This window comes from Pieris brassicae, chromosome 5 (assembly GCF_905147105.1).
Source record: "Pieris brassicae chromosome 5, ilPieBrab1.1, whole genome shotgun sequence".
NCBI classification, from domain to species: domain Eukaryota; kingdom Metazoa; phylum Arthropoda; class Insecta; order Lepidoptera; family Pieridae; genus Pieris; species Pieris brassicae.
In genome coordinates this window covers 10,436,018-10,457,663 of record NC_059669.1, presented here as the reverse complement: position 1 = coordinate 10,457,663, position 21,646 = coordinate 10,436,018, and the positions used below count along the sequence as shown (strand labels likewise).

Below are 21,646 nucleotides of genomic sequence, written 5' to 3'. Positions count from 1 at the left end.
AATAAAGATTTATAAATAAATCATATCTTTTATTTCTTAACTTAAGATAGATCATATTTTATTGAATGAATGGTATAGTAGAAAAAATGAACAATAAATAATCTAGGTTACAGTTCATCTCTAAGATTTAATTGATAATTTTCATTCTCAATTAAACCAAGGCTGTTCCAGAAAGCTCTCTGTCCGAAGTCCAAGCTAGTTTTCATCTGAATGTTGTCTGGTCCAAGTATTTCCAAGTAATTGAGTACTGGAGAGTTTGGCTTCACCTGTTTCCATTGTGGGGCATTAGGCACTTTAGGTGTTCTGTAAAGATATTTAGAGTTAAAATATTGCAAATAGAACGAACATTTGCTTTATGCATTTTATAGGCCGGGTTTATGCCCTGACACACTGTAGTTTACAAGTTCCTTATAGCACGTGAATGCGTTTCTGTTGATCAATGAATTTTACTGTAATTGTAAAAAGTGAAGGTTCATTTATGGTTGCGCCATATGCTCATATAACTATAAGACTCGGAAGCCTAAAGTAATTGACTTAACTATTTAGATCCACCGCTCTGACTGAATCCCGTATATCAAAATCTCATACAATTTTTTTCGCACTTAGACTCATAATCGGTCGGTTGTGTACGTACCTACGTATGTACGAGACGACTCATAGAGTCTGTCTTAGAACGATACTTTGACAAAACAATGTTAGTTATATAGGTACATACATACGTAATGTTAAAAATTGTATGTACCAACCAAAAACTAAATAGGTGAATGTTTTATTAAATTCCAGGAGTTTATAAATAGTGAAGTAATAAATGTACGTTATTGCGGAGAACTTTTAAAATCATATTTACCCAGTTGCAGCATACGTGTACACCATATCCAGTAGGGCATCCCTCATCTTTACATCGTCAGGCTGCGTTGAGATTTTGTTGTCTCCGAAATGGAATATAAGTAATACGTCGTCCGCATGACTGACACCTATGGGTTTGGTTACAATGTAAATATTACATATCTTTTCCTGATGTAAGAACCTTTTTATTTTGAAAAAAAAAACTTAACTCAAGGTTTGGTGAATAGTGAAAAATTCGCATTAAAAATTTGTACACATGGCCGTTCTATATAGGAAATAAAAGCAAATACAATTACGACGTCTGTTTAACTGAAGTGTTTTAATTGTAAAAACGTAAGATACATTTTTTGTTGTGAGGATTTGTCATCGAAAAGGTTACGGACAATCTTTTGTATTACAGTTTTGAATCGTATACAGGACTAAACGGGCAAGGGAAGAGTTAGGGCAGTCATGCATATGCATTAATATTATACATAACGTTTCCGACGAATATTGAGGCAACATTGCTATCTGCCAATGTCTTATCTAGCTAAAGTTTAATTAAAGTACCCACTATCGTATACTTTAATTATCTTTGACCTCAATTTTATACAATACCTATACGACGGGATTTATTGTAGTCATTGGAAATTTTAATAAGTGCTGTATAGTTTTAACATCTTAAGTGAGTCACGCAAATTATTAATAATATTCCTTAAACCTTTGGTGTGATACCTGCCTAATAAATAATAATGCATTAACATGACACACTGTTTTTGTTCATGGAAAACATAAGACAAGTAAAAACCCTTAATAAATCACTCAGGGTATTCGCCGATAAAAATGAAATACGAAACATTTTGGTAAGTTTCTATGACCCTGAAAGTGGCTAGCCGGAAAACAACACATATAGACTCATCGCCGATTTTTTGCGTGAATCTTCCGCAAAAATAAAACTCTAACGAGTTTATTTATAAAACTAAATCTGCTGTTAAGCAGAGTCATTCATTAAACCGTATGTAAAAGGAGATTATTAAGGTATTTAAGGAATGGGTTCTCTGTTCATCTGTGATGCCCGATTAGAGAACCACTGATTTAAAAAGTTTAATATTTAAGGTTTTATTTACGTTTTATGTGACCTTGCGTTAATTCAATAATAATAAATATTCAATAAAGTCTAGAGGTGTGTCTGTACGTCGTCTGACGTCATTTAAAGAGCACATAAAGAGGGGTGTCTACATTAGAGACGGCCAGAAAAAAAGTTGATGTAATGAATCACAAAGACAAAATATCCTAGGTCTGTTTAAAGGGAATTTAGTATTGTCTTTTGTCACCGTGACCACGCACGCTGTAAAGAACGCGAAACGTCGAAAAAAATTAGTTAAATTTATATAAAATAAATTTATATATATATATATATATATATATATATATATATATATATTATATAAATTTATATAATTATATATGTATATATATTTATAATATACAGGAGAAAGATTTATATTTTTACAACAAATAAACTCAAAAACAACTTGATCGTTTTAAAAGATTCCTTCACCATCAGCACGCTATATAAATATGAGAGTTATGGTGACTAGTATTTCATAAAGTCTTATATGAACAGTGGCGGATTTACAAATTTTCAAATTATAGCCTGTGGATGTTTTGCCTCCCTTGCTTCTACAATTATCATGATTATTTTTAGAATCCAACAATTTCGTTGCACCTAAAATTATTGGGTGTGATTTTTGAGAACAAAATTATACACAAACCATGCAGTTCGCAGCCTCCCACCAGTAGTTAGACTGTCAAGTATAGGTAGATAGGGGGAAGAAGAAAGAAGGAAATACACTTTCTTCAGTTTCGCTCTTTTCACTCATACAAAGTGTGAGCTGAGTGCGCAGAGATCGATTACTGGTTGGGGGGTTGGGAAAATACGTGGCAGACTTCTATATGTAAAACATCAGAAAATCGTCATGCGGAAATCTCATTATTTCTATGAGGTAGCAAAAAATGGGGTCACAAATTTGCCGTCACCTTTAAGTGATACTGTTGCACATGGACACTCAAACTGCCAGAAGGCTCGCGGCTGCGCTGCCGGAATTTAAATACTGTATTCATTGCCGGGTTTCCGTGTTACTATACAGATTGTGTAAGATGATTTACCATAGTTTATCTCGTTTTCGGCCATCATGTGTGACAGACTCCATTCTCCACGGTAAGCGTACTTGTATAAGTAAGTAGGTTGAGACGTGCGGGTTGCGTGCATCTCCACCGTTTTACCGACGTCCACGACAAACAGACGATCACTCAGAGCCTGTCAATAAAGAAATAATATTGAAATTTAGTAAAAATCTAATCCATTACTGTCAAAAGATAGCAAAGGTGGATCTCATCATCTAAACATGATCTATACGTTCGCTTCGTCAAAAAGTTCTTCTCGTCTTTTAAGGAAAGGGTAGATTTGATACTTTCCTGCTGCCTAGCTTCTCGACCACAGATACTATGTAAGGTGTAATAAAATAAAAAAACTGCTTCTTAAATTGTCGTTAATCTAAAAACTATTCCATTTAGTTCGTGGTAATGACTTGGATTGCCATAGACTAGCCAACAATCGCATTAGTATTTTATATTTCACGATAAAAACCCACCGACATGTATAAGAAATGTTGTTGTGAGATCATCATGACGAACAGTCTTTAACAATTCTGCTTTAACTTATCCTGGACTAATTCTCTCATAGTTATTTATCAGCGAATAACAGCAGTTTACAAAAGTCAGTAGCAAAAGTTTAGAAGGCATGTGTTTGGCGAATAGCCACGTAGCCAATGCTATTTGGTAGCACAATGGAACATAAATTCACGTTATTTACTGTTAAGTTAGACTAAAACGCGAAAGTTTAAGAACATGAGCAGATGAAAAATATATTTTCAGTCCAAGGTATTGTGTCATTTAAGATATCTGAATAAATTAGACTATTAAATTATGTAATCCGATTACCTATAAATGAAAGTAAACGGAAATTGTTAAATTTATTTTAATAAATTATTCTTTCATATTTCGATTTAATATTATTTGTGTTGTATATATGTATATTATTAGTGTATATGTATTGTATATTTAATACAATATTTTGTGCCCATTACTTATATTATATATTTCGAACCAAGCAAACTTTTTCCTGATATTCAGCCTCACTATTCTGAAAATTTTGTATCGGATATTTATCACTTCCTCTCAAAGTGGATACTCCATCAGGTCCTTAATTACCGTTGGAGGACTCTGATCCTACTCTCTCCGTGAGTATTTATTTATATTAAAGATTGTTAGGTTGTGCAGCAACTAATCAGATATAATATAATTAAAATACACATCTCACAGCCCACTGGCCCCAAATTATTTTCCAAATAAAATGAACAATCTCTTAAGCTAAGTTCAACTCGACGACGAAACGAATATTTTTTAGTGAAACCAAGTAGATTCTTTTAGTGTTTAACTATGATATAAAAATATATCAAAAGAAAAGTTTGCTTACTAGTGTTAACTAGTAGATTTTTTCCGAAGTCTATTGGAGACCCCGAGGCTATAGCCGCGGTTGCCCTCCTCTAAATCCTTGCTGCTTAAAAGCTGATATATAACTGGCATTTGGCACACCCAAACAAAGGATTTAATGTTGTATTGTAATCTTAAAGTCATAATTGAAAACGAAGTCGCTGTTTAAGTTACGTGGTAATCTTGCTGTTCTCAATAATTTAACATTTACCTGAACTAGTTGGTCAAAGGTTTCCTGGCTGACAGGTTTAGTTCCCAGGTACTGCTGTTTGATCTTCGCGGCTACTTCTGCTCGTAGATTTAGGGGTAAAGTTTCGTTGTATTCAAAAATATTGCTAGCAAGATGCTCCCATCTGGATTCCAGTTCCTGCAAGACGCTGGGGTCTCCCTGGTAGACTAGAAGGAATATATAGGTTGAATAAGAACACGACTAATTGTTCTTGAACATAATTTAGAGCTACAATAAGAGATATGATATCATATGTTTTTTTTAATAAAATTATAATATAAATATATATAAATATATATATAATATAAATAGAAAAATATTTTTTTTATTAGTTTTTATTTGTTTTTCATTAAACATTGGCCAAAACGTATGCCTTAATCCAATATGGCTCAGTGCCTTTCAACCAAACGTACTTAGTAAAAAATACTTGTATTTAAAGTCTAGACTTATTATGGTAACATAATTTGTATAGACCATTAAAGATTACCTGCTGCCGGATATAAGCCTTCCTCTGATGTGACAGATCCAATGAGAGGGACATTGTAAATTGATCCTGATAAAGCGGCATGATACGGATATTCAGTCAAGAATGGAGATTTTGATCCTGAAGGCTCAACTGTTGGGGTGAATGGGGTGAACATATGCACCTTCCAATCCTGAAATGGTGATTAGTTATACATATTTTGTGAGGACACATAACAGTAAAAACTGTGCGCATTGTAATAAAATAGTAAGACACGTTTGTAATGTAAGGAAAATACAAACATAGGGCAAATAAGTTTGTATTGCGTGACAAAACGAATTTAGTTCAAACAAAATAATAACTATTTTTAATGTCAATAAATTATGATGCTATTTGATATGATAACATATATAATTGGTTCCATCAATTGAAAGATATACCTATTAATGTGTTTTCAAGGCAAGCAAGCTTTTTCATGACATAATTGAATATAGAATCTTCATGACGGCGTCTAACGCAAAAACTTTAATAGTTTAATGTATTAGTCGAATTGTATATTTTTGACATACTGTTTTTAAATTTTATATCAATGCCATGAATGACGTCAACTAATACTTTGTAACTCACGTCTCGTATTTACGTGAGCTGCTTGTCCCATGTTTGTAGATCTATAAATCTAATTTGTCCTTTAATTGCTACTATGCCCTCTACGCTTTTCTGTTTCTGACGCAATCATGGTTATAAATCTTTAATAAATATTTTATTGCTGAGTTACAGGTGTTTAATATCTTTATTATATATTTTACATAAATAAATAAAATATTTTTATGTTTAAGTGTTACGTAAGCAGATTTACTAAAAAAAATTACCCCCCCCCCAACCATTATCAAGAAAAGTAAGCAAAGCTCTCAAAAATAATAGTTCATACATTTCGTTTTCAAACATAGACAACTGTTGACGTAACCACCCAATAAAAAATTAAACCCCCACTCCCCACTCTCCTCTAGTGCTGACATAAGACATAAACGGCCCCAAATCTAAACAATCCTACTTTCTACATCTAAGGGAATAAAAACATATTTCCTTAATTTTTATTTATTTACACTTCGTTACAGTTATAGAAACAAACAAATATCTCAAAACATCAAAATGATAAGGGATGCAAACGGCGGCCTTATCGCGAACAAGCGAAGACTAACCTCTTCCAAAATAAACTAAAAAGCAAATCTTACGGATTCATGAATTACAAGTCACGGTTGAACAGGATAGGATATTTAAGAAATGTTTGTGTAGAATTTTTTAAATTAAATAATATCATCGTTGAGACTGTGGCAAATTATCAATTTTCCTTATTTAAAAGTCATTTTGAAAATATTACGTCTAAATTCAAACAACTGGTAACGAATGCATCTTTTGTCATTAAATTACGCCTAAAATAAACCAATAAACACTATATAGACGTAATAATTAAGTATTTTTTGCTACTTAAATTGTAAGAGAATACCAGTTTGAAATATGAAACGGTATAGAAAAAATGTTCGACCTCTCAAAACGAGTATTGTGCGCATCGAAACCCTGACTAAAACGTCATATCATTGAATCAGTGGGTAGATAGGTATTAAATTAAGTATATGCTAAATTGAGCCTTGATTTTAGACTTAAATTAATCATATAATATCGCTTGTTAGTTATTTTTTAGGGTCAGTTAATCTTCTATGTTAATGACCAATCCCAACCGAAATTTATAAATTTAACTCTGCGATTATCGAAGTTTCAAAACGTTCGAGGATTTGAAACGTTTGATATTTTTTATTAAATTAGACGTAGCCGTAATCCTATCTGATTTTAATTGAGATGCGACCTACTGGATAACGCACGTGCTGCTTATCCGCTGTTTGGCCCAAACCCAAATTATATTACCTAACGATTAAATGGGGTAAGTCATATTTCGACAAACGTAACGACGGAACATATTGAAAGAGACGAAAGAGTAGCTTTTTTAATAGTATAACAAGAGGCAAACGGGCAGGAGGTTCATCTGATGTTGAGTGCCGCCCAGAGACCTTTGAAGGAGAAAATAGAGATTTCCTTGAAGGACTGATTTAGTTTTATGTATAATGTAATTTTGTAAGACTCGTGTAGTAAGGATCAAAGTCCATGAACATAAAGATCACGTTTTCCTTAAAGACATAAATATATTTTTCTTAATAACGTTACATTATATAAATGTAACGAGGATAATTTTTATTGCTGTAGGAAAAATAAGCGTGTATGTAAATAGTAATAACGGGTAATGATTGTGTATATGATTACACAATATTTTTAATACAGTCAAGTGTAAACAGAATGCAAGTCTTGGCCCAGCGGTAATTATATATAATCGAGAGGGATCTTGTTAAATATTATGAAACATTTACTGGACGATTCATTCCCCACACATTCATATATTATTTATTTCGTAATTGGAGAAGGCTAGGGCGTTATCATCCATCGTTGGGTGTCCCACTCAAAACCATAAGGAGATGGTAGACTGTCTTCGATACCGACCAGTGGAAATGGTCATCCATGCGCAGATTGAAATGTTTGTAAGTATCGCGATATAGCTAACATAATTTATAAAAAATAAAATAAAAAACAATTAGACTAAAGATATAGTCACAGGTGGAATACAAAAAAATTACAAAACGGTTCAAACATTAACAATAGGAAAAAAATAATAATACATTTAACTAAGTTATACCTTGTTCGGCTGCGTTGTGTGATGGTTTAAAAGTGAGGGTATGTACGTGAAGGTGTGTATGTGGCGTATGCTCATGATGCAGGTAATTTTGCGCTATGGATATTCTTATTAAGCATATCCTGCGATACCTAGATATTAATAAATAATAAAAGCAAATGCAAAGAGTCCAGAGTCCTAAAGAGATATGTATGTGCCTTATATTTTTATATCGGTGTTATTTTTTTATGAACGAGATGTTATGTCTACGGTGATTCTTTGATCTAAAGACAATTGAATTGTAATTGACAAAATGTATGCAAAAAGTTGTTTGTCCTTGAGAAACCTCGCGCACAAAGTCATTTATAATCCCTGTATAGTCCAGTATTATACACACAAAATCTCCTAGTTAATTATGGTGCATAGCTAATAGTTTAATGTTGCTGTCACATACAGAAAATAAAGTATCAAAAATGTAGTACCTTTAAATTACATAGATTCATAACTAACTGTATAACTCACTAGCGGACACGACAGACGTCCTGTACACGCAAGTTAAATAAAGAAAACATAATTGTAAATTTAAGCCATTCTCGAACCCACTTAAACACACAAAATATGTCATCGGTCCAGCCAGTTTAATTAAAAGCACAGGCACAACAACAACATGCATTAATTATTTCAAAATGTCCGAGATGACGCTACGTTTTAGAATTTTTGCGTTTCATTTTTAATGCAATTTTTAATTTTCCGGTTGCGTTTAGCACCATTATGTTTCCTGATTCTTGTATCTCATTTGGAATTTTATTTAGATTCTTAAGATAGTACACGAACATTAAAATTATATATTTTCATCCAAACGTTACGAGAAACTAAATTAGATAAGTAATATTTAAAATATTACTTAAATAGTAGTTATTAACTAAGTCAGTTAAAACATTTATAATTCAACTAGCTGCCACCGCGAACTTCCTTTCTCCTTAATATGGTTTTAGTTAGCCTTAATACCGTGACACGAAAGAATAATTTCACTATATTTTCGTCACTATAATGTGAATTTGATTTACACTTCGGTCTAAGTAACATGTGGTTGGCTATGCTAACACCAAACATTAAAAAAAGAGTAGAAATAATTGAATTTCACGGTTTTTCGTTTACTACAAAATAAATTTAATTTATACTATAGCCTCAATAACATGTGGTAATTCATGATATTGAATTGAAGCTTATATGACACGTTTGTCGGTTTACCATAGCAGTGCCATGTATTGATTACTTATTCAATCCAGTCGAAAAGTATAGACATCTGTTAGAATCTTTTGGAGTTAACAGTACAGTATTTGTGACTGTCAATTAATTATAGACAAATAATTTGCAATAAAATAAAATTGCGACTATAGTTAAAGATCTAAGCTATCCTATCTCTTAAGTTGGACCAGACTGCTCACGGTGTGCCAAATTAATTTAAAATCGGTTAAGTAGTTTAGGAGTCCATCGCGGACAAACATCGTGACAGGAGATTTATATATATTAAGATTTAAGAACATGACGGTTAAATTGCCCTACGTGTTTAACAAAATGGATGTATTTAAAATAAATACAAACCTTAACCTAATAAGTTATGGTAATTTATCAAAGCCCAATAACGATCATCATAATTGCAGTCATGATTATAAAATTAAAAAAAAATATTTTAGCTTCACTTTATATACGATAAAAAATATAGGTAATCTATCTACCCCTTTAAAGGAAAATCTATTCAAGTGGTCAATTTTAGCTACTCAAATCTATTTGGTACTTGAAGCACAAGAGATACTAAAAATCCAAGATTTAAGTTGCTTTTCTCGCTTAACGAATAAGTATCGCAATACAGCAAAGAAATTACAGCCACATGGGCCTTTTAAATTTATTTTAGTTTTCTATTTATCCTTTTTAATTATTATTAATATTCTGTAAGAAAATTGCAAATACTTTATATTGACTGATGAATGTAATAAATAAAACAAGACTAGCGATACTTACAAACATTTCAATCTGCGCATTGACGACCACTTCCGCTGGTCGGTATCGAAGACAGTCCACCATCTCCTTATGGTTTTGAGTGGGACACCCAACGATGGATGATAACGCCCTAGCCTTCTCCACTGGGTTCCTGGCTATGGCCCATGACATGAAAGCTGATCCACTGAAGGCTATACCACGGTTGAACCTGTCTGATGTTGAAAAGACAATATTAGGCTTTTTTTTATTAAGATACATTGATTTTTTCTTACACTGGATACAAAGCAGTAATAACGTTCTTAAAAAAGATTACGAATAATTAAAAACGGTAAGAAATGTTAGGCCTAGAGACTTTAGAAGGAGGGTCGTACATTCATTTGAATTTTCAAATAAGAATAATTATAAATATTACGTAATGTATAGCAAATGATACACCAGTATTTAATTACATATAAAAAAACAAATCTCATAATACTAAAATAATACTAACGTAAAATACAATATTGGACATCTACTTTTAAGAGTATTGTGTAACAATGTGTTTGTGTATGTACCAAATAGATATTATCTTTATCATAGCAACTGGCCAAATTTTAGACCGTTTGTGTATGGGTACTGTTTGTTGTTTACTTAATCGCTTGTCTATATATACACTAATATTGTAACGATCTGTATGTTTGTATGGCCAGTTTCATTTAATTATAATAATGCTACGGACCAGAGATAGAGGCTAAAAAGTGGGCCTCTAAATACTGAAGTCGTGCGTTCGAATCTCAGCTGTGCACCGATGGATTTTTTCTAAAATAGGTATTTGGTATTCGTTCGTATAGTGACGCAAAACATGGGGAAATCAGCATGCCTAGACCCATATATGTCAGCAACAGAAGGCTGATCACCTACTTGCCAATTGAGCAATATAAATGATCACGAAACAGATACCAAAGCTTCAGACCTAAAAGCTTGTAGAACTATATTATTAGTGATAATAATATTACATTATCTCAATGTAACATAGGCTATATTTACTTCCAAAATATATTAAAGCCTAATCCCCTTATTTATCGCCTCATTTGTCTCCTTTCATAAAAGTGTAAACACTTTTTGACATAGAGGGACGAAGTAATTTAGTTAATTTAATAAATGTCCCATCGTACGGCAGGACAGATCGCTAGTTTAGAATATTCATTATAAACTACTTCAGATTGTAAAGTGAGTCAGGAAATTTAAATAATTCCTCTATCTAAAGTTTACTGCCCCTAGGCCGTATATGTATTGTGAAACAGGAGATTAACAAAACCAAGTAAACAGGAGATGTTTACAGACTTAAGTTTATCGTTTGTTTACTTATAAAATAATAGATAACGTGCTTCGCCTATAGCTGAGCGTTAGGGCGCATTTTAATTTGCCGCAACGTGCCGCGCTACTTTGTAAATCTATGTAAATAAACAACGCGCGGTTGCAGCGCAACACCCGCGCTGCGGCCACGCATCAGTTCATCGATTGTCTAGTGCTGTGCGCACGTGTTTTTTTGTACTTGACGTGGAACATAAACATAAACGAAAATCAGGTTGTAGAATTTATCGAAGAGGTTGAGAGTCGTCCAGCGATATGGGATTCTAGGTCCGACAAGTACTGCAATAAATTTATTGAGAATTTCACAAACCGCATGTGAAAAAAAAATGTATTTTAAGACAATTATTTTATATTTTCTTTACTTGCCATGATAATTCTCCTTTTGGGCTCAGAAAATAAATCCATTTTCGTTTTAATAAATCACTATGTACAGTGTTTCTTCGTCAGAGTCCATCGTGAAAATATGTACTGTACATACTACGATTCTCAACGTTAGCGACAGCAATACGACCGCAGCGCTGCAGCCGCGCTGCCGCTGCGCGGCTCCAAATCCCTACGTTTGATTGTGATAAGTTGTCAGCATCGTATGGCGTTAGGTTAGAGATGCTGTTCCTCAATCAAAGTCCAACGGATGACGTATCATCTTTCGTTAAATATTATCTGACAGAAAGCTACTAGACCAGATTTTTTTAACAGAAATCAAACGCTGAAACTAAGGTATTTTTTCCATGCTGTTACGTTGTTCCTTAACAATAGGATTTTTATTAAATCATGTTGACTATAAGTTCCTTAGTATTTCTTTTTTGGTATAATTGGTACGCACGTCTTATTTTTCTAAATATTATATATTCCGCACAGGTTCCGTTTATGTGGCATTGAATAAAATCTTGTTATTCATTATACATTGTTTAAACTGTAAATAATCTTTATAACAAAATCAAATTTAAAAATCGAGTAATAGTAGTTGGAGATGGGTTGTTGGCCGTGGGGTTCAAGTGCATAGGCGCTAATTAAAGATTTAAGTTGGTGCCTGGCAGATAGTACCAGTGATCCTAGAGCTGGTATAGATCACGGCAAACTTCTTGAGCATTAAACAAGGGAGTGGGGCAAGATGGCGCATCGTACACAGCGCGGGACACAAACGTCAACTCACTTACCAATCACGCGATCGACACCTCCGCCCGCCACCCCCGCTCTCAGTGATACCTAAAAATCGCTTCTGCGCAGGCAAGGACATTTGTTCAAGATGTTTGCCGGTATCTATACGTACACTGCCACAGGGACCAAACTTTGAAATTTCTTTTAATATTAAAAGGAATATTCATTTTATTATTACTATGTAGGCTAAGAAAATTGAAAATACTATATATTTGATTGTTATGTTTAGTTACGTTTACAAAATGGAAACATTGAAAAATTTAATTACACTTAAAATATTTTCGAGGACTTTCTTTGATTTAATAAACTAAAATACAGTAATTCTAAACACAACCCTCACGTCTCTCCTCTGTTTACATACAACGATGAATGTTTGTATATATATATTATAACTCGTGGTCAACGTACAGAAGCCTCCCCTGATGTTAAGTACTACCGCCGTCCGTGGACATCCCCATTGCCAGAAGGCTCGCAAGTGCATTGCCGTTCTTTTAAGACGGTACACGCTTATGATGATATGTTTCAATATTGTTCATACAATATTTATTCATAATTTTGAGGGTATTGGTCGATTGCAAAATTAATTAAATCATATATCAAGAATGGTTATTAAATACGGTGCACGCTTTGTTCTTGCGGTGTTTACCTTCCGTTTTATTATATTCCCTGATTCATATCTACTAAGCCGCGGTATAGAGAATGTAAATTTCATGTTTGATTAAAGTTTACGATTCATCGTTGTTTTATAATGAGACTTTGTTTCTCAAGGATTCATACTAAAAAAGTTTTTGAAGTGAAACTTCTTTATCGGCGTTGGAAAAAACTTTACCGTCACATTTTTCCCTTACGCGCCGCGCCATCTTTTTCTTGTCCCTACCACGGTTGATTCACAGCCATTAATAACAAAAATATAGAATAACGATAACAATGATAGTAATAATTCTATTACAATTAATGAAATTCTTTTTACAGAATTGATTACTACTAAGATATGGATTTATTCAAGGGTTTATTTCTTGGTAAATCAATAAGGAATTTATGGGCACAAATTAATTGCAGAAATGCACTTATAGCACACAAAAACAATCACTTATTACTTCACTTATGCACACTTCACACAGTATTCACTTTATTCTTTTTTTTTTTTTATAAAATAGGGGGCAAACGGGCAGGAGCCTCACCTGATGTTAAGTGATACCGCGGCCCATGGACACTCTCAATGCCAGAGGGCTCGCGAGTGCGTTGCCGGCCTTTTAAGAATTTGTACGCTCTTTTCTTGAAGGACCCTAAGTCGAATTGGTTCGGAAATACTTCAGTGGGCAGCTGGTTCCACATAGCGGTGGTGCGCGGCAAAAATTGCCTTGAGAAACGCTCAGTCGTGGAACGTCGGACGTCGAGGTGATACGGGTGGAATTTTGTATTTTGCCTCGACGTCCGATGCTGAAACTCAGCTGCAGGTATTAATCCGAACAACTCCTCTGAACACTCTCCATGGTAAATGCGGTAGAAGATGCAGAGTGACCCCACATCTCTACGCAACGCCAAAGGATCGAGCCGCTCGGAGAGGGATTGGTCATCGACGATTCGAACCGCTCTTCGTTGGATACGGTCAAGTGGAAGGAGCTGGTACTGGGGAGCCCCCGCCCAGAGGTGAGAACAGTATTCCATGTGGGGCCGTATTTGCGCTTTATAGAGTTGCAAGCGGTGGCCCGGAGTGAAGTACCGTCTCGCCTTGCTGAGCACACCAAGTTTTTTGGAGGCTAATTTAGCCTTTCCCTCCAAATGACCGCGAAACTGAACGTCGTTCGATATGTCAACGCCAAGTATTCCGATGCTGCCTGTGGCTTCAAGAAGAGTGTTTTCGAAGAGAGGAGTAGCGACAAAGGGTATTTTTTTCGCGGAAAACGCGCATTCTTGTGTCTTCTTGGGGTTAAATTGGACTAGGTTTAGTCTACCCCAGTCCGAGACTCCACGTAAAAGAGTTTCGACTTCAGACACAAGTTTGTTCCGGTACTCATCGACAACTGCCTGCCAGTGTAAAGAGTATCCCCAGTGCTGTCGTCCGCATAGCAATGAATGTTGCTAAGTTGCAACATGTCATTGATATGCAGAAGAAACAGGGTCGGGGACAGAACACAGCCTTGTGGGACCCCAGCATTCGCGGGTTTAAGGTAGGAACATGCTCCGTCGACGACGACCTTGATGCTCCGATCGGCTAGAAAGCTGGAGATCCAATCCATAATTTCTCAGGAAGCCCGTAGGCTGGAAGCTTCGAGAGCAAAATTATTCGCACTCTATCGCTTCGGTGTTTTACTCTTGTTATGGAATTCAAAACTAAAGTGACTAGTCGCGTTTCGGCTCGCTTATATATCCCTGGGAATAATTCTAAACAATATTCGAGAACTCTCTAGGCGGGCTTGCTATTGAATAGCGATTGCACAATTCTAGAACGTCCGCACTCTTTGTCTCTTTCGCACGTTACTCCGTCCTTGTCGTACGGCGTTCTAGAGTGCTCAGTCTAGTTTCGAGAAAGTTCTGATCTTCTCTCTCTCTCTCTCGTATTATTTCGTCCTTGTCTCACACCTAGAAAGTTTGGTCTAGAATATTCCTTCATCAAAGGGGTATACCTAGGCCTGAAAACGCCTGAAAACGGGTCTCCTGAAAACTGCACCACTCTACTACACATGTTCTGAAACCGACTGAAAAAAGTTTATTAAATAATTACAATTTTCTAGTATGTGATTGACCCTCTCCTGAAACGGTCAGAAATCATATTACAGCCTGCTGAAAAATTCTCTAACTAGTGGAAAAATCTAGAAACATTGCAGTCGACCCCTCTTCGTAACACTATGATAATAAAAGCCTTTTCTTAAACTTTATCTAACTAAAGTTGCATATAGTAGATCATTTTTCGAAAAATAAGGTCATAAAGAAGTTTCACTTCTTACGTGTGTGCACTACGCAGACTTTTTATCGTCGAAGATCACGATGAGAATTAGGCTTTTGCTCAGTTTATTTTTAATTGTGATAAGATTATCAATAAATAGTTAGTGCATCTTCGAATATAAATGTATATTTGTTTTACAGCATAAAAGCGTAATAAACCTCATTTATAATATTAAATAATTAGAATATTAGGTTTTGTGATTGCCAATAAAACGTTATGGTTATAGCAATCACACGTTTTATGGGGTATATTGTGGCCACTATCTTTAAAATAACCTATTTACTGATGTCAGGAAGCGTAGCAGTGAAACCTTTTTAGCTCCGATTCCTAATCAAATCGACTTACGTAAATATGTAGTAAGAAAACAACCTCAGATTTAGTTTTTGTTTTTTTTGTTCCGTCGATGATTTGGTAAGGATTTACAGTAGGACGACTTATTAATGAAGCATTTAGATATTGGGTCAGTATTTACTTTACTTAAAAGGTTTCCCAAATCTTATTCATGTATATTGAATAAACAAATTTTAATTCATGACAAAAAATCTAAAAAAGGATTCCTTAAAAATTCCCCAGGACATCCTCATTTCTCCTAGTTTTAGGGGGAAAATCCCTAAGTTGGCATCAGCGACTTAAGTAACCATAAAGCATTTACCTCTAGACATGGGTGACAGGTAGTGGTAGTGCACACTAGCGCCACCCGCGGAGCATCCAGTAAGCGTCACACTGTCAGGGTTGCCACCAAACATCATTATGTTATGTTTTACCCAGTCTAGCGCGAATGACTGGTCCTTTAACCCGTTGTTGCCTGGTGCGACCTCGTCTCCCGTGCTTAGGAATCCTGTGAAATTAAAAAAGTTGACGTTAGTCTGTTGCCTTAAGTAATTTCTTTAAAAGAAAATGCTCTTCACTGGATTTAATCGCATTTAACGATCATAATTTACAACCCGTGCCCATGCCGTAAATATTGCAGGACTTTCAGCTTCAGCTTCACAGTTTCATATAATTATAAGTGATATATAATATATTCTTTTCTCCATTGGTACATTGTTAAAGCATTCACTTAAACCATGTGTATTGGAAAATATAGGCAATAGATGAATAATTTATTTATCGAAGTACGCTATTTGAACTAAGCAATATTCATCATAGTAAATATTATTGCATAGACAGACAAAGACGAGTGAGAATTTTTTATCTCATGTATACGCCATCAAAGGACACATACTGACAGGTTACGTAGTCGTCTTTTTTACTTTACTTACAAACACTGAAACAGTAATATTTAGTATTTCTCTATTTAATACTATTAATCTATAGGCCGGCAACGCACTTTCAAGCTTACAGGCAATGTGTCTATCGACGGTATCACTTAACATCAGTCGCATTCCCGTTTGCCTGTTATATAAAAATGGATGTAATGGACCTTAAATAAGGGACGTGGTATACTTACCAAGTGGTCCCAATCTATAATTAATGGTTACAACAACGATATCCCGATCCATTAAGTTTTCGGGACCATATAGCACACCTCCACCATACATGAAGGCTCCACCGTGTATAAACACTACCACTGGTAAGTGAGCGCCGATATTTATTTTTGGCGTGTACACGTTCACAAATAAACAGTTTTCATCACCTGTAACAAAATAAATCTCATATATATATAGTAGTTAAAAATTAAAAATACCCTTAAAACTAAGTTCGTTCAAAACCCATGGCACGTAATTAGTAACTTCCTTTTAGACTGCATTAATGGAAACATAACCTTCAATCCGAGGTTCTTTAAAAAATGATCATAGCAAACGTTAAAACGTTAATTAAACTGTATGTTAATATGAAGAATTGATCTTTGATCAATTACGTAAAAATACACGTGCGATATGTTAATTATGCCTGACCGCAGGTAAAATGATCCGTAAATACCAGCAATTAGTAATAATAAATATATTTACTATTTTCTTTCCTCAACTGTATTGAATATCGGAATCGATATCGATTTCATTTGAGATTAATATGTTATATGTTGATACGAAACTATGTGTAAAATCAACGCAAAATTTCAGGACTTACTTAACTTCATTTCTTTAATTGCACTTAACAATTAAATTTAAACTAAAGCAAATATTATTTTTGTTACAATGTCCCGAGAACAAAAATTATATAAATTGAATTAATCCAGTTAGTGTAGACAATTCTAAAAGATGGTATAAGAATTCTTAGCCTTTGATAATATTTATTTTTTGACTCGACTCACCCATAATTTTCTTAAGGAAAGGTTCATATTGTAAACAGTCTGAGAGGGGACGACTGGCATCCCAGGTGCCAGTCCATGGCTTCATGGCCTGAGGTTCCTAAAAATAACAGTAATGTTTAAAATGTACGTGTGATATGGTTATTTTTCAGGTATCCCAAATTGGCAAACCCTTTCAGCATTCGCATTCTGGGGTGTGATGAATTCTGTGTCTCTTGATCTTGAGATCTGTCTCTTGATCTATCCTTTTCTTATACTCTTATCTACGATCTATGTTTTAATTCTAAAAAAATATCACTTATTAAATAAAAGTTTTATAAATATTTAATCTGCAATTTCAGTCTAACATATCAATTATATTAATTGTGATTTTGAAACGAATATCTATTGCATAGATCTTCAATCTACAACCCGTAGCAATTACCACCTTCAACAACCTGGACCCATTCTGATAAAACTTTTCGACCGAAAAATCTTTTTTAACCACACAATTCAAAGTCAATGTCAAATTATTTATATCAATTAAACTTGTATTATTAAAATACATAGTTTTTACAATATTTTGTATACATTGATATAAGTGAATTCAGTTTAGGTTTTTAATATTCTATGAGTATAACAATAATGTTCTGGAATTGTTGACTCATTTTGTTTACTTATCAATAGAATGATTAAGAAATGTCCCTGTTATGCGGCATGACCAGACGGCAGACAACCGTTACGACTGAGGGACCTTCAAGACTACGCAAACCTCTTGGTCTTGCAGGTGTATTTGGACGGCGGTAAACACATAACTTTAAGTTCCTTCTTGTTTGTCTCCTATTCCATCAGCGGATTAATTTTTTAAAAAGTAAATGTATACTGCTATTATAACTACGAGCACAATTCCTTCAATAAAAATACAATATTTGTTAATTGTCACTGTTTAATAGCTTTACTGATACATTACTGGAGCCAAGGGAATTACTAATTAAATAGCAATTTCATTAATTAGTGTACTCATTAACATTGATATTCTTACTTTCGAAAGTTTTGGATTACAAGATTGTAACAAACTCGTGCATAACTTGATTCTTATACGCAGTACACAAAATAATTCTCGGCAAAGTGTGTAGAAGCGGAGAAGTGGTTTTAAAAAAGTATTCGTGCGAACTTTTCCCTACTATCCAAGATCTAGTTATGTACCTACATAAATAATTGTATGTAGATATTTACCTTTTTTTTACCATACCTTTTAAGTTATTTTTTCTGGTTTAGTATAGCTCGCAACTTAATAGAATGTTGACTTCATAACTTGTGTGACCACAAAGAGGGATGGGGCGGATTGATGCGTTTGTTTTATGGATACGATTTCGTCACATTGTGAAATCAATACAAGATATTTCGCAAGTCGTTTTTCGTCTAAGAGTTCTCACTTGTGTTTCCTTAACCATACGAGTAGTGTGAATAGCACACATGGACCATAACCAACACTGGTGCACCAGCTGAGGTGATCGTGCCCATGGGCATTACTAATAAATATATGCATATAAAATTAATACAAATATATATATAGATTTTAAAGACAATGGCGCCAACCTCAAAATTGCTGTATTTGTATTGTTTTTTTTAAAGATAAATGGGTCGTAGTGATGGTTTATTTTTCTTCGATTTTGTTCCCTTTGGAGTAGAGACTTGGACCGTGGGGTTCAATAGCACAGGCGCTATTTAAAGATTTATGTTGGTAGATAGTACCAGTGACCCCAGAGCTGATGGCCTCGCTCAACAAAGAAGTATCGCAATACAGCGACGAAATGCGTTAAAGGTGCCACAGGGACCAAATTTTTGAAATTTGTTTTAATTTTCTTTTTATTATTACTATGTAGGTTAAGATTATGTTTATTATATATATATAAATAATTATATATAATACATACATACATAATCTATTTGTTAAGTTAAGTTTGTGACATAAACTTTTTTTTATTGTCGCTTAGTAGCACTTTTTCTTTAAATAAATATTTTCAAATGTTTATAGCTCTATAATATTAATTATCACTTTATCACGTGTAAATCCTTATACAATGTATTTGCAAGAAATTAATTAATACACAGTTAACTATGTTTGCTGAATATATTTATTTTTAGTAAGAATTACTTCGTAAACTAGAAGCCTCAATTATCTAAATTATGTCAAAGTGCAAACAGACATGAATGATAACATCTCACAATTAGATTCATTGCTCGATTAAAATTAAGAAATAAGAGGTACATGACTTAGGTGTTTCATTATTCTGTACCTACAAAATTATGGTATATTATAAAGTTTTTTTGGATTCAAGCTTTTCAGAGCTTTAAAACTGATTTACTTCATTTATTTATACTTGCAAGTCTTGGTCTCATTAAAATTAGCTGTTGGTTGTACATTGAAAATATATAATATTATCTTACTCGGAATCGGTATTTTCCAACTGGCGGTCTTGCATACGGGATCCCCCGAAAACTGGCATATGTACGACCATTTGTAGACTTCTTCCACGCCCCCTGAAGCAATCCATGATGGACTCGAACTATGGGATTCGGTCCTTGACCTAAACCTATCGCGACGAGCGACAAAAATATAAATAACTTTAAAATCGCCATCATGCGCGTGCGTCTCAGCTGTAACTCCGCGCACAACTGTCCGCTATCAGTATTAATTACGTTAAAATGATGCCATTGTCAAATTTGCTGGTTGATGATCGTCACTATTATGTTTAATTAATTTCTCGTAATTGACAGGTCTAAAACAACAAACAACCAAAACAGAGTTGGTTATTACATAATTCGATTATTATACGCACATTCAAATTCCGGATCGCAAAGATTGCTTTTGATGAATTATTGATTGATGGTTATCATTTTAAGTTTATTACGAAAAAATAAAAACATTTAACTAAAAACGTTTGGCCTTTGGTATGTTTTTCTTTTTTTATGTTTTGGTTGCCCAGTCTGTTGCACAGATCCCCGTCAACAAAGACTTATTGAATGCTGTCTCCGACATTATCGACATATTTATATGTTCTCAGAGTGAGTTCACAGTAGCGATCTTGTGTATCTTATGTATTTAACTATATATCTTCATTCTTTTCTATATTATCGTATCGGTTTAGTACTGTTAGGATATGTATGTTTTCGTGCATTATTTTTTTATTTAGAAATTTTTATGTAATTATTTCGAGCAGTGCTGGCCTAGTGGCTTCAGCGTGCGACTCTCATCCCTGAGGTCGTAGGTTTGAACCCCGGCTGTGCACCAATGGACTTTCTTACTATGTGCGCATTTAACTTTCGCTCGAATGGTGGAGGAAACATCGTGCGGAAACCGGTTTGCCTTAGACCCAAAACAGTGAACGGCGTGCGTCAGGCACAGAAGGCTGATCACCCGCTTGCCTATTAGATTAACAAATGATCATGAAACAGACACAGAAATCTGAGGTTGACTTTAAAAGGTTGTAGCGCCATTGATTTTTTTAATGTAATTATAATGTTAAACTAAGAAAGACTGTGTTTCAAAAGTTCGGTCAAGAAATTCAATAATTTGGTCATGATAAGCCTAGACCGAAAATAATGTAATGGTGCGAATAACAGTGTACCTACTTCTACAGTAAAAAGGTGACTAGAATGAAGTTTTGGCACATGTGGACATCTATAGACATCTCCATTAAAATAAGCAGCAAACATAACTTGCTATTATTAGAAATTGACTTATATGATGAATTAAGGATTTTGAATCAAAATGCTGTCAACAGCATGCACGAAAATTGCGACAAAATTTTCATTTGCAAATTGTTATACGCCTATGTATCGGTTTTTAGCTAACTACAATATAATTAATGAAGTTCTTGCCATTTTCCACCTTACAAGTTATGAGGAAACTTTTGGGACACAAGAAGTCTTTGACATTATTTAGCAGTAGTATAACAATTTCTTTTTTCCTTTAAAATATTAAGTTGTTGTTATGTTTTCTGTTTCGTATATTTTGTTTAACAATGTAATCTGTTTTGGCTTTGTATATTTTAAGTGTTTTCGTTTATAATATGGATATGTTTAGCTGTACTTAATAAATAAAATAAGATATTTTTTTTATGTTACATTTATTTATTTTGTATGCATAGAATATACTTATATTT

At 34.1% G+C, this 21,646-nt stretch overlaps 1 protein-coding gene across 1 annotated transcript; it reads right to left on the bottom strand.

Annotated features, from left to right (window-relative positions):
* Positions 1–14: 14 nt before the first annotated feature.
* On the bottom strand, positions 15–20,176 carry LOC123709445 (venom carboxylesterase-6-like). Its single transcript, XM_045660809.1, has 10 exons — positions 19,929–20,176; positions 17,502–17,598; positions 16,698–16,883; positions 15,900–16,085; positions 9,811–10,001; positions 5,097–5,265; positions 4,592–4,776; positions 2,995–3,145; positions 848–974; positions 15–303 (listed from the first exon to the last, which is right to left on the bottom strand). Exons 1-10 carry the CDS (start codon positions 20,121–20,123, stop codon positions 108–110), a joined length of 1,683 nt encoding a protein of 560 aa, XP_045516765.1. The 5' UTR covers positions 20,124–20,176; the 3' UTR covers positions 15–107.
* Positions 20,177–21,646: the final 1,470 nt, after the last annotated feature.

Excerpts from the sequence above, each read along its gene's own strand:
- LOC123709445 (XM_045660809.1), bottom strand. The coding sequence starts at position 20,123 with ATGATGGCGATTTTAAAGTTATTTATATTTTTGTCGCTCGTCGCGATA. Across the intron at positions 16,884-17,501 it reads TTTCCTTAAGAAAATTATGG|GTGATGAAAACTGTTTATTT; the intron begins GTGAGTCGAGTC and ends ATTTTGTTACAG. Across the intron at positions 975-2,994 it reads CGAAAACGAGATAAACTATG|GTGTCAGTCATGCGGACGAC; the intron begins GTAAATCATCTT and ends CCAAACCCATAG.